Consider the following 13,055-nt stretch of genomic DNA (forward strand, 5'->3'; position numbering starts at 1 on the left):
CTGTCACCAACACCACGACTGTGCAGGACCCGCAGAAGGATCCCTGCGGCGTGCGGGGTGACCGTTTTTGAAATGATAAAAAGAAGTTAGCGGTCGCTTGCGAAAACACATCTCAGTTACACCTAGAGAAGGGATGGAAGGAGAGCGGTGACTTTCTGAGTTCTCAATACCCTAATCAGCCCTTTATCTGTAGAACTCCTTCACTCCCCTGATGTATAACCTGCCTGTGTCTCTGCTGTTGGGCAATTGGAAAATTTGGGACAAGATTATAGTTATATTGAATTTTTATTTTATTGTTCCTGCCTGAAATGAGTTTCCCTATTGATAAAACCTTTTTAAACAGGATATATTTCTTTTGAAATGAGAAACCAAGGTGCGGGTGTGCACACACGTAAGAGGATGAAGCTAGCTGGGCCTGCCTCATTGGGCTGTTGTGAGGATTACCTGGTACAATGCCTGGTGCACGGGATGGTAGCTGAGGGGCTCGGGGCGTTGCTGTTGCACGTCAGGGGCCTGCGTGGGATTTTTGCTGTATGACCTCCACGTCTTGGCTGACTCACCAGTAAAATCAGAACTACGTGCTCTTCCCAGACTGAAAGCGGGATGACCTCTTAACACCGTTTCGTTTCTGGAATATGTGCTGTTGTGCCTCTGCTGGGCCGGCGAGCTTTGATGTTAATAGTACAGGAGGGCGGGAGGATGGTTTGGAGCACCCTGTTCCTTTCTCCAAGATTCAGTACCTTCCTTCATTCATGCATCCAGGAAACACGATGCAACCCTCCCTTTATTCCCATCTACCAATGAAGAAATTGAGCCTTGCCACCTCTTCTACTTGCAGCCTTCATTCTTATCTGTGCAGGCAGTGGACTCTCCCCTTGCCTTGAATGCAATATCAAGAACCCAAGGATTTGCATGGGAAACCAAGACTCTCTGGTTTTGGGCAGTTAGAAACAATTGGCTCACTTGAATGGATCGATTTTTTTCTGGATCATTGCCGGCAAATCAATATTTGATTGTGCCACCCACTGTGGTGCTCATGTCCCCGACCCCCTACCTCCCTGAACCACCGCCCCCCCCCCCGCCACCTGCCTTAAGAAGTGGCAGAGCAGATCAATAATCTTGAAAAAAATCTAGATAAAAGTGTCTCAAGTAAACTGGAGGGGAGGAGATGTGCAGGCGGCTCTCGAGGAGTCCATAAATCTGAAGCTGATGAATAACCTGGGCAGGTGCCTCTGCCACCCGCATCCTGGCTCAGGACAGGAGTGGCATTAATTAGTTCTCTGGCACTGGTTATCTGGAGTGAGCTGCTCCATTTTTCTCATTTATTGCTACTAGATTTCAGGAAGGTGTTTGCTAAGTCCCCCCATCTTCTCCCTTATCTAAATATTAGGTATATTTGGTGAGGCCTGAGCATGCCCTGCAGTAAGGAGGACTCGGTCCCTGAACCACTCGCTGGAGGGTTCTTCCCGTGGGTGTGACGGGCGGTGGCAGGACAGCCGGTCATTCATAACCGTCATCCCCATGATTGGTGCCATAAATTCCCCTCCCTTCCCCTGCTCTGTGGATGGCGTGCCCAACTCAAGGTAGTGGGAGTAAGCTGCTGTAAAGAATGATTCCTGCTTAGACAAGGGACAGGGAGGGAAAGGGGAGGCTGGCCAGCAGGTTCATCTCCCTATGTCCAGCTTTAACCTCCTCCTCACTACGTGTTCTGTTGCAGTCAGAGCCCCAGCAGGAACCCACCAGGCTCCAATCAGCAAAGCCACAGACGCTGCGGTGTTCTTTCCTAATCACATTGCCCCAGATCCCCTGGCCCTAGAGGGCCCAAAGTTATAAGTCAAAATTAGATGGCTTTTCTCCTGGACATAGGCTTTTCTGAGCAATTCACCTTTCCCGAAAAACAGCCAAGTGCCTGGTTCTGAGCATTATTGAGAATCATACAATAAGACTCCACCTAATAGTGGCTTATGAAGACAGAATCGCATTATTCGCTCACACACCAGTTCTAGACTTGGCTATGGGGGTGGCCAGGCTTGGGAATCCAGTTTGCTTCCACCTTTTCTTGTCATTCCTCATTTGTTGGCCTTATTAATTTTATGAAATATGGCTCAACTCCCCGTCCACATCCCCTCCAGGAGGAAGGGAGAATAAGAGTCATGCAAAGTATGGCCTTTCCCTTTAAGGACACAGCCTGGGACTGGCACACAGGAATACTCACACATCACTGGCAGGAACAAGTCCCGTGGTTGCACTGTGCTGCAGGGGGAGCTGGAAAATGTAGTTTTTATTTTATGCAGTTGAACTTGAGGTTCTATAACTAAGGGAAGAAGTGGAGAATATGTGGGTGTGGGTTGGGACGGGGTGGGTGAGAAATGGCTGGCCATACCAGGGATATGTGCAAGAGGAGTGTTTTGGGGAATTGGGGTGGGGCTGGCTGTGGGGAGGGGAAAGACTTGGGTTCCTTCTGTCTTCTAGCTTTCTGCCTTCCCGGGGCCTTATTTCTCCTCCCTTGAACTTTCTCAACCTTGATTCTGGTATGTGGGTTTTTTCTTATTTTAATTTGGATCTTGTAAAGTAGCTCCAGATTATGGAGAATCATGGAATAGCCCTAGCATTCACCAAACCAAGTGCAACTACATAGAAGTTTAGAGAATTTAGTTGGAATCTAGTCTGTGCCTGACTCTCTGCCAACCGCTGAGGATACAGCCCAGAGTAAGAACAGGTACGTTTTTACGTACGTACATTCCCCTCCTGGAATGTGGGCTACAGCAGGAGAAAAATCACACAAATACACATTGAATTACAGCTATGATTTCCACTTCTGGCCAAGAGAGTAATAGGGGCTGGATTTACCCTCCTACCTGAAACAATTAAAAAACTGTACAAAAATATCTGAAACAATGATTTCTCAGACTTTAGCCATCAAGCAAAGAAGACACAATGATTCCCGAAAGATTGGATTGAAAAGGCAAATCCCATGAATAGTTCATGTTTTATATCTTTAAAAAAAAAGTCTTCCTCTTTTGTTCTTGAAAGATATTCTTTTGAGCTTAGAATTCTAGCGTAAGAGGGTTTTTCCCCCCAGTGTTTTAAAACATTCCTCTACCGTTTCCTCACTTGAATTTTTTCTGAGGGGAAATATACTGTCATCCTTATTTTTGTTCCTCTGTATAATGTGTCTTTCTTCTCCCTCTGGATGATTTCAAGGCTTTCTCTTTACCACTGGCTTTTAGTACTTTGATCATGATGTGACCTAGCATAATTGTTTTCTCTATCTTTTATGCTTGTGATTTGTTGAGCTTCTTGGACCTGTGGGTTTATACTTTCCATCGAATTTGGAATATTTTTGGCTATTTTTTTTCAAAAATTTTTTTTTTCTGTCCGAAGGAGTAAATCACTAGCAGACTGACACCACAAGGAATGTTAAATGTCATTTGGGTGGAAGAGAAACGATACTGGATAGATCTCATAAGGGAATAAAGAGTGTTGGAAAGAGGAATTACACAGGCTCCCACTGGAATGCTGGGAGTTTCTGTTACTATTTGCCTCTTTGTAAAAAATAATAGAACATTTGAAGACTAATGACAACAATGTAGTGTTGGGTTTATAACATATGGAGAAGTGGAATGTATGACCACCATAGCATAAGCCCTAGAAAGGAAAAAATAGAAGTATACTATTACACAATTCCTTTTTGGGGAGGTGTAAATTGTAATTTTTTAATTGGAAGACAAATATACAACTTGGAATGGATTCGAGGCAAATTGTTTAAGTGGCTTAAACAAAATTTAAAAAAAATATGGAACACTTCACAAATTTGTATGTCATCCTTGCATAGGGGCCATGCTAATCTGCTCTGTATTGTTCCAATTTAGTGTATGTGCTGCCAAAACGAGCACTACTCTCACAGAATTCTTACATTAAATGTGCGTCATATAATACCACTTGAAAATACATGGTAATAAGTAAGGATGTATAGTATAAACCCTAAAGTGACCACTAAAATACCAAGACAAAAAGCTATAGGTCTTAAGCCAACAAAAAAGATGAAATGGAATCAGAAAAATAATCAATTATTCGTAAAGAAGTCAGAAAAGAAGAAAAAGTGAACGAAGAACAGATGTGAAAAATAGAAAACAGAGAGCAAGCTTATGTGTAAAAAGCTAAGCAAATTAATAATCATGTTAAAACTTTCCAACCAGCACCCGGCAGAATGGCTCTTGAGAAGAAGGGTGGCGAGAAGAAGGGGCGTTCTGCCGTCAGTGAGGTAGTGACCAAGGCATACACCATCAACATTCACAAGCGCATCCATGGAGTGGGTTTCAGGAAGGGTGCCCCTCGGGCACTCAAAGAGATCTGGAAATTTACCATGAAAGAGATGGGAACTCCAGATGTTTGCATTGACACCAGGCTCGACAAAGCTGTCTGGATCAAAGGAATAATGAATGTTCCATACCGTATCCGTGTACGGCTGCCCAGAAAATGTGACGAGGATGAAGATTCACCGAACAAGTTCTACACTTTGGTTACCTATGTACCTGTCACCACTTTCAAAAAATCTACAGTTAATGTGGATGAGAACTAATTGCTGATTGTCAAATAAAGGTATAAAATGGCAAAAAAAAAAATCATGTTAAATATAAATGGTCTAAACACCCACATTAAATGTGCAGGTAGTCAGATTAGATAAAAAAACAAGACTCAGCTGTATGTTGCTCACAAGAAATTCACTTTAAATTTTGACACAAATAGGTTAAAAGGATAGAAAATGATGTATCATGATAACAATAATCAAGAAAATGATGGAGTGGCTATGTTACTATTAGAGGAAACTTCAGAGCAAAGAATACTACCAGGGATGTTTCATAATGATAAAGGGGTCAATCTATCAAGAGAAAACAAGAGAGCCCTAAACATTTATGCACCAAATGCAGAATTTCAAGATAAAGCAAAAGTGGATAGAACTGCAAAGAGAACTAGGCAAATCCACAGTCACAGTGGAATAGTTCCATATCATTCTCACAATAATAGAATAAGTGGACAGAAAGTAAATAAGAATATAAAAGATTTTTTTGAAAAAATGTTTAAAGATTTTATTTGTTTATTCATGAAAGACAGAGAGAGAGAGAGAGAGGCAGAGGCAGGGGGAGAAGCAGGCTCCCTATCCTGTGAGCTGCCCTGCCTCCCACAGGTGTGGGAGCCAAGGCTGGGTGAAGAGGCTCCATGGCAGGGACTTATTTGGGCTCCTGGGCTGAGCCTGAGGCCATTCACCAGCTGTGTAACCTTAATCAATCGAAACTTCTATTTCCTCATCTGCAAAACAAAGCTGATAATACTTCTCTGTGCATCTGCTGTAAAAGATCGATATTCTACAAATACACCAGGCAGGCAGCCTGGTATATAATAAGCACTTCAGAAATATGATTCGGCTGTCCCCTTCATCATCCCTTAATTTGCCAGGGAATGAATAAACCACCACAGATCTGCTTAGATTTGTCCCTGGCTTGCTTGGATCATCAGCTCCTGAGAGATAGGAACAGGCCACGCCTCTCCTCGGGCCCTCAGTCTCTGCATGGAGGAGAGCTGCCTGTTGATTGGCCATGTTAGAGGTGAGCACCGGGGCCTCTGAGTGCACAGTAGGGGATGTAACCCAGCTGGGCGTCACAAAAGGCTTCTTAGAGGAACTGATGTCTGAGCGGAGTCTTTGCTTTTTTAAGATTTATTTACTGGAAAGAGAGAGAGCTCCAGCTCATGAGTGGGGGGGGGGGGTGGCAGAGAGAAAGAGAGAGAATCTCAAGCAGACACCCTGCTGAATGCGGAGCCCTATCCCACAACCCTGAGATCATGACCTGAGTCAAAACCTGAGTCTGACACTTAACCGACTGAGCCACTCAGACACTCCTATCAGAGCGGGGTCTTAAAGGAAGTCAGGAAAAGTCCAGAGAAGAGAGGAAAGCGTACCAGGCTGAGGGAATAGCATGTGCAAAGGCTCAGAGGTGAGAACCTGGTGTGCTGAGGGAAGATGGTTGGGATCTGTTCTGTGATGGGGGCGAGGCAAGAGCTAGAATGACCCTTTGCACCGAGCACAGGGCCCGGCACGTGGTGTGCACACATTTAATATTTGCTAATGAATGGCAGAAGGAGCAAACAATTAAACAAGAGGTTAGTTGGTTTGTCTGAAGTCTGGAAAACCTATAGGGATTTCTGGGAAAACTGGGACCAGGTCATGAAAGGCTTTGAATTCTGGGATGAGCTTATTTTTCATTCCATAGGTGGTAGTACCTCAATGGGTTTGATCTGTTACAAGGCAAGATAGAAAATGACAGGTGAGTCCCTCGACGCAGCTTGAGCTCCTCACTCAGGAGCATCTGTTGAAATTGGGAAGGCCCCTGTGGGCAATATTGGCCAATGGCCCTTATCGGTCATTGATCCTTGAGTCTCGAGGGGTTCCCTGGGACCAGAATCCTGGGGAACAACAATGAGGGGGAATGCTGTTGTGTCTGTGTTGCTGTTCCTTGGCCTGGACTTGAAATGATGTGTCCCTTTTCTCCCTGGAGCCAGACCCTGCTCTTCTTCCCCAAACCACCCCGGAGCAGGAGATGGGTGGTGTCCTTGCCTGATTCCTTTCTCTGGCATGCTGGTTGCCCCACTGATCTGCACCCCTTTCAGGATGGTACCATCCATCTTGATAGGATACAGCTGGCCTTCTTTCCAAACATCCAGGACGGAGCCTTCATATGCTCAGGAAGTTTCTGCCCTTCATGCCGTCCTTTCCATGTCCTGTTCTTCCCTGAAGGGACGATGTGGTCCAGCGGGGCCACCTGGCTGGGGCTGCAGGCAGCTCTAGCACCTTAAGTCTGTTTGGTGGGGAGCCGCCTGGGACGCCCTCCCTGTAGCCCGGGCCTACTTCCAAGGACCTTGGGAGGCGGGAGGCAGCCTCAAGATGACCCTCACTGATCCCACCTCCTGGTCTTTGTGTTCTCGTGTACTCCTCTCCCCTTTCTTATACCAATAGGACACGGCGCCATCAAGGGTGTGCCACTCCTGTGACTGCGTGCAAAGCATGGTGACTTGGGTCTGCTAGCAGACTCCAGCTTTGATGGGACAAGCTCTCAGGTGGCAGAGGCATATGTAACATGGAACTGAGGGTGGCCCCCAGCCAACAGCTGGCGGGGAAATGAGGCTCTCAGTCCAGCAGACCTCAGAAAACTGAGTCTTCCAGCCATTATCCAAGTGAACTTGGAGCAGGATCGTTTCTCTGGGGAGTCCTCAGATGAGACCCGACACCAGCCAGCACCTTGGCTCCAGCTGGTGAGGCACCAGCTGAGTCACACCTGGGCTCCTGACCCTTAGAAACCGAGATAAAGCATGTGTGTTGTTTTAGTTGCTAAGTTTTGGGGTACAGAGAGCATGTGTGCAGGGGCCCGACCCTGGCTGCCTCCTGCTTGGGGGAGGGCAGAGTTCACTGGGAAAACATGCCGGCCCAGGTGCACCTCCCGAGCCAGGCCACAGTCACCCACAGCGCCTTCCTCGTGAGGGCCGCTTATTCAACCGGACCAAAGCCAGGTGGTGGCCAAGGGGAGGTTAATAAGCACGCGCCGTGCCGCCCCTCCTGTCCCTGGCTCCTGCCAGACACTACACAGCGCTCCCTCCCCTTTGGCCTGGTCCACACCACCCCAGCTCTGATCATCCCATCTTCCTGCTTAGGAACATTTCCTGCTGAAACCACGAAGGTCAGCTGGTGAGGCTGCGCAGGAGGGAGGGGTGTGCAGAAGGGTGGTGCCACAGTGAGTCTCTGGAGCCAGGTTGCAGTCTGAATCCTGGCTCTGCCTCAGACTGGCTTAGTTTCCTAACCTCTCTGAGCCTCCGTTTCCCCTTTTGTAAAATAAGAGTATAATAGTGTCTGTCTCATAGGGTTGCCGTCAGGATGGATGAGTTAGTGCACATAAAATACTGAGAACAGCACCTGATACTTGGGCTCTCAGCATGCCCTCATCCGTGCGGTCTCTTAGGTTAATCTTTTGGTGTGGGAGTTTCCCTGTCCTGCACATTTTCCTTCTGGGCTCAGGCCCTCCACCCACCCTATACTTGACTGACCACTTGGATGCTTTGTTCCTGCTGTACCCTCTGCCTGGATGCCATGTACCCTAAACTCTTGGTCCCCCCAAATGCTGCCCGTCCTTCAGTGCCCCAGCCCCCGTGGACCTTGAAGGCAGAGCACAGAGGAGGGAAACGGACTTCGGAGCCCGAGAGGTGTGGTTTCATCCTTGCTCCACCTCTCACTTGCCTTGAGACCTTCTGATTTCCCTGCCCCATTCACCTGCGGGTGCAGATGGTAAAGCCAAGCCCGCAGTGTTCTTAAATGCACTGACTGTGGTGGTTCCTAGAAGGGCCTGGTGCACAGAGGGTGCCTAATAATTGCTGGTTGGCACAATCAGTGCCAGGCTGACATAAGCCAGCTCTGCCCCCGGCACTTCACCTCCGGAAAGGCAGGTAGATTCCCCGGGAAAAGCTTTTCCTCCAGCCTCGCTCTGGGAAAGAGAAATAGAAAATTTTCTAATTCCAAAGAGTAAATGTCAGAGGCTTGGGAAGGATTCAGAGGTTCTGAAAATAAACCTGGCATACATGGGGGGAGGAGGGGGAGAGCCAGGCGGGGCGTGGAGATGAGGTGCCAAGGCTGGGAGAGACAGAGACACACAGAGAGAGACTGCAGGATTCCTCTTTTTCCTGGGATAAAAGATTCAGGTGGCCCCTGAGCATTTGTGGGGCAGACCGCCTGCTGTGCCGGGGGATGTGGCGCCTATGAGCAGAGTGTGCAGGGCAGACTCCTTCAAAGCTCCAGGGAACCTTCATGCTGTGAGCTCATGGGCCCGGAGGACACTGTCCCTGAGGTTGCAAACCCTGCAACACTGCCGTCCTGGATGGTCCCGGGGGCCCACGTGGCAGCCCCTGGCAGCCCTTCCTGAGCACCCCTGCTCCTCAGAGCCCTCCAGCCTGGCCCTACATGATCTGGCTCCACGGCCCCTCACCACCCCTGTTGCTGCCCCGGATTCCCCAGTGACAGTGGAAATTCCCGGTTCCCTCTATGACCTGGGAGCAGAAAACCCTCCTTGCTCCCAGCAGGCCCCGACGCCCCCCAGCCGAGACCAACACCTGCCCTGTCCCTGGGATCTGGGTCCTGGGAGGGGTGGGGACCCAGCCTGGCTTCTGTTCTCAGAGGCCTGGGAAGACAGCTGGGCGTCAGGAGCCAGCGGAGGATGGCCGGGCTGTGAGTCAGCCAGAGCTCCGGTCACTCCCGGGCAAGACCACGGGCTCCAGGGGGCTGGGGGTCACACACAACTGGGAGGACTGGCGGCTGGCATCATCCATCCACATTTCAGTTACGTCCCGTTGGTGCTCCCCAGCCGGAGCTCCGACACAGTGGCCTCGGAGGGGCCAGGAAAGCAAAGGGGAAACCCCTGTTTACTGATCCTCAGGTGCACACCCGGCCCACACCAGGGGCTTTGCCTGAGGTATTCCATTTAGCGTTGCATTAGGACAGTTCTCTTCTGCAAGCCATTGCCCATCTCTGGGCCTCCGTTTCCCCCTCTGTGAAGTGGGTGCGGGCCTGGAGGACCGTTCTCCCGGGTCCTTCCCATTCTGCGGTTCCTCTGAGCCTCAGTCTCTCCTTCTGTGAAAGGGGGTGGTGGCGACACCCACCTCCCGGGGGCTGTGGGGGACACAGCGGGGAGAGGGTGCGGGGTGCTGGGTGGCGGGCGGGCGACCTGGGAGCCGCTGGTCCGTCTGGTTCCACTGTCTCCGCCCCCCCCCGCCCCCACCTTTGCTGCCATTTCCTGGGTGGCTGCTGAGCTGTGAGGGTCTAAGCTTTTCCACAGCCGGTCACCCTTTGGTCCCCATAACCCACAGGGACTGAGTGGTTTGTTTGAAATGCAGGAGCGTCCTGACCTCCAGATACTCAGAGCCCCTCAGAGGCCCCACTGCTCCTATGGCAGTGACCTGACCTTGAGCCTGTTCAGGATCCTGGGAGTCCGGCTCCCGCCCCGCCCCCTGCAGCCCCTCCCACACCCACCCAGGTGGGAAACTGAGGCTCAGGGAGGCGATGAGACTCACCCAGGCCACCCGTGGGGAGATGGCTGAGCTGAATTCAAACCCAGGCCCGTCGGGCTGGGTCCCTGTGCCCAGCACCCCCACAGGCCATCCAGGAACGTCGCCTCCAGGTGGTGTGTGCCCCCAGGGGGCCCTGTCCCAGCAGACAAAGGCTGTGTCTACCCCCGCATCTGGGTTTGGTGATCAGAGGACAGGTATAATAACACCAGCCTGGGGGGTTTAACAGCCAGAAGGGGTGCACTATCTCATCCCTGGGAACGAGCCCTGATCAATCTGTTTCCATGCCCTAGACCCTCCCTGCAGCCCCAGGTCACCCTGATTTGTTTTCCTCCCAACCGCTGCACATCTATTGATTTGGAAGGAATGTGGGAGAGGCACTGAGAGACTCTGATCTGTCCTGGTGATGTTCCAGAGAACTCGGTGAGCCTTTGAAGAGATTAATGCTTCATAATCACTGTGATTTGGGTCCGCGGGGCACAGGACACTCCCCAGGCTCCTCATTAAGAGCTAATTGTGTTATTTGACTGCGCAACTGATGTCTCTGCCATGCCCTTTGCTGGGCCTTCAGAGTCCGGTAGACTCGGGCATACAGGTGGACCCGGTGTTCCTGGCACAGGCAGCTAAGCATGGCCCCGCTCAGCTCACTGGGCAGAGGCCTCCAGGAATGCACTAGAACAGGGGGCTCTGGTCTTGTTCATTCCCTGCCTTGATTTCTCCTATCGCCCTTCATGCAGTAGCATCTCCAGGCACTGTTGGGTTCCATCAGTTGATCAATATTGCTGAGCCTGGACTCTGGGCTGTACCCCTTTCTCTTCTCCTTTATTTATCAGTGGGCTGGTGGGGTGTCCTAAGGCCCTGAGCTGGGGTGAATGCAGGAATACAAATAAGGGGTCTACCTTCAGGGATTCACAGTCTGATGGGGCAGGCAGACACCCAAGGGGACAAACACAAAGAGAACGGATAGGCGCCACAGTGGGGGTGAGAGTGGGTCTGTATTTTAGGCACTGAAGTGAGGTGGTTACAGGTCCAAGGCACGTGGACTTGTGTCCCGGCCCTGCCATCCACTGGCCGTGGACTCTGGATTGGTTACTCACCTCCCGCATCCCCTCTGCGCAATGGGAATCATGTTGGGAATTTCTGTTGCTGTGTGAACACCAAGATGAAACATTTCTGTTTGTGCACGTGCATGTGTGTATATGTGTGTGCATATAGAGCAGTGTATATGGATAATTCCAGGGCTGACATCGGCTCACCCCGCGCCACCTCCTCTGTGGATTCTGATGTCGGGGGTTGAGTGACTATTTGGGAGCGTGCTGCCCATGGTGCCGCTACCTGGCATTTTCTGGGCAGTGACAGGGACAGAGGTGGTAGCCTTCATTGTCCCCACCTCCCCTCATGAGATCACCTGACAGTCTAGGGGCTGGCAGCCAACCAGCTGCTCTCCTGCTCCGCACATGGCTCTTTGAGGTCTAAAAATAGATGCCCCCCACTTCCCTGTTCTCTCCCCAGGCCAGTGGAAAGCAAGGGCAGAACAATCACCCGGAAAAATGCCCTGAAGGGGATGCCAGTTTGGATGAGTTCAGCCTGAGGTAGTTGCATCTATTTCTGGGATGTCACAGGACCTAAGCTCCCGACTTACTCATGCCTTCATGTATGTAGCTGATGTTTATGCAGCACCTACTGCGCCCCAGATCCTCGGATAGCCTTGCTCCTCATCTCCCCCCACCCCTGCATTTTCTTCTGATATTTGTCACCTGCAAAAGTGTTTCTGCAGAACAATCACAACCACCACCACAAACAGCCCTTTGGGGACCTCACACTGCCATGCAATGCTGAGCGACTATCTGGGGCTCTGCACAGATGGGGGTGCCGGGCATGGCAGGACGCCGTGGTATGAAGGGGAGGCAGCTGTGGTACCCAGCAGGTGCTCAACAAACTTCAGTGCCCCACGGAAGCATTTATCCTGCAGAGGGCTCTGTGTGTGTGTGTGTGTGTGTGTGTGTGTGTGTGTGTGTGTGTGTGTCATGGTGAGTCGTGGATTCTACTGGATAGATCACCGGAAAGCTGACCGGTCCTGTCAGGGAGCATGTGAGATGTTCTCCAGGGAGGGTGCGGATGCTTTGCGGGGAAATGGGTTTCTGCTAGGCATAAGCACATGGGGCCAGAGCCAAGGGCATACGATGATGGCTGGACCCATGGCTGGACAGGTGGTTGCATAGCCAGTAAGAGGGGTGCATGAGAGGACATGTGGAAAGAGGAGAGGGAAGAAACGGGAAAGGGAACGGGTGCAGGGCTGACAAGTGAGGGGTAGATGGACGAGGGGCGAGTGCTTGTAGGCTTAGGTGAGTCCAGGAGGGACGGTCCTCCCCAGGTAACACAGACTAAAGGGATAAGGGGGTTGTGAGTATTCTGGTGGAGAAGGCAGGCATCATGAGAACAACGACCCTTGCCTTTTGACCCTCTCTCTGCCGCTGTGGTCATTCCCCGTGACATTCTTGACATCTGCTCAGTTCCAGCTTGTGGGACAAGCTGGGGCTCCGAAGAGAGGCTGGCCGTCTGGCGGGAAGGCTGTGTGCCGAGGGCCAAGAGCCGCGTGCACAGAGCGCCCGGGGAAGTATGGGGATGTGGCCCGGAGTGTGCCTGCTGCCTCGCCCAAGCTACTGAAGATGGGACACGGCTCACTCCTTAGTTGCTGCCGCTCCTTTGATCACAGCTGACGGGCCCAGGGATGAGGCACGGGTCACTGCATAGCTGCATTTTATTTTAGTTTCACCAAAAAGCCATGTATAGCTGGGTGAATTTCCAGCTGCATGCAAGATGTCAAGTGAGCACGATCTGTTGGGAGAGTAGAGACAAGGTCACGTATGAGCCCATGGAGGAAGGAAGAGAAGGAGAGAGTCCCTGTCTTGATTCCCTGGGCTTCCCACACCAGGTTCTCGGAGGTCCGAAGC

General features: G+C 50.9%; 1 protein-coding gene and 1 non-coding gene across 2 annotated transcripts; one reads left to right on the forward strand and one right to left on the reverse strand.

The window, feature by feature from the left end:
* The first annotated feature begins 2,974 nt into the window (after positions 1 to 2,974).
* LOC112811549 (large ribosomal subunit protein eL31-like) lies at positions 2,975 to 4,582 on the forward strand. Its single transcript, XM_025855673.2, has 2 exons — positions 2,975 to 2,981; positions 4,200 to 4,582. Exons 1-2 carry the CDS (start codon positions 2,975 to 2,977, stop codon positions 4,580 to 4,582), a joined length of 390 nt encoding a protein of 129 aa, XP_025711458.1.
* On the reverse strand, positions 3,791 to 3,896 carry LOC112812414 (U6 spliceosomal RNA). Its single transcript, XR_003205273.1, has one exon. It is a non-coding gene; the product is annotated as a U6 spliceosomal RNA (small nuclear RNA).
* Positions 4,583 to 13,055: the final 8,473 nt, after the last annotated feature.

This window comes from Callorhinus ursinus, unplaced genomic scaffold (assembly GCF_003265705.2).
Source record: "Callorhinus ursinus isolate GAN/ISIS: 27379988/994484 unplaced genomic scaffold, GSC_fseal_2.0 scaffold18, whole genome shotgun sequence".
NCBI lineage: Eukaryota > Metazoa > Chordata > Mammalia > Carnivora > Otariidae > Callorhinus > Callorhinus ursinus.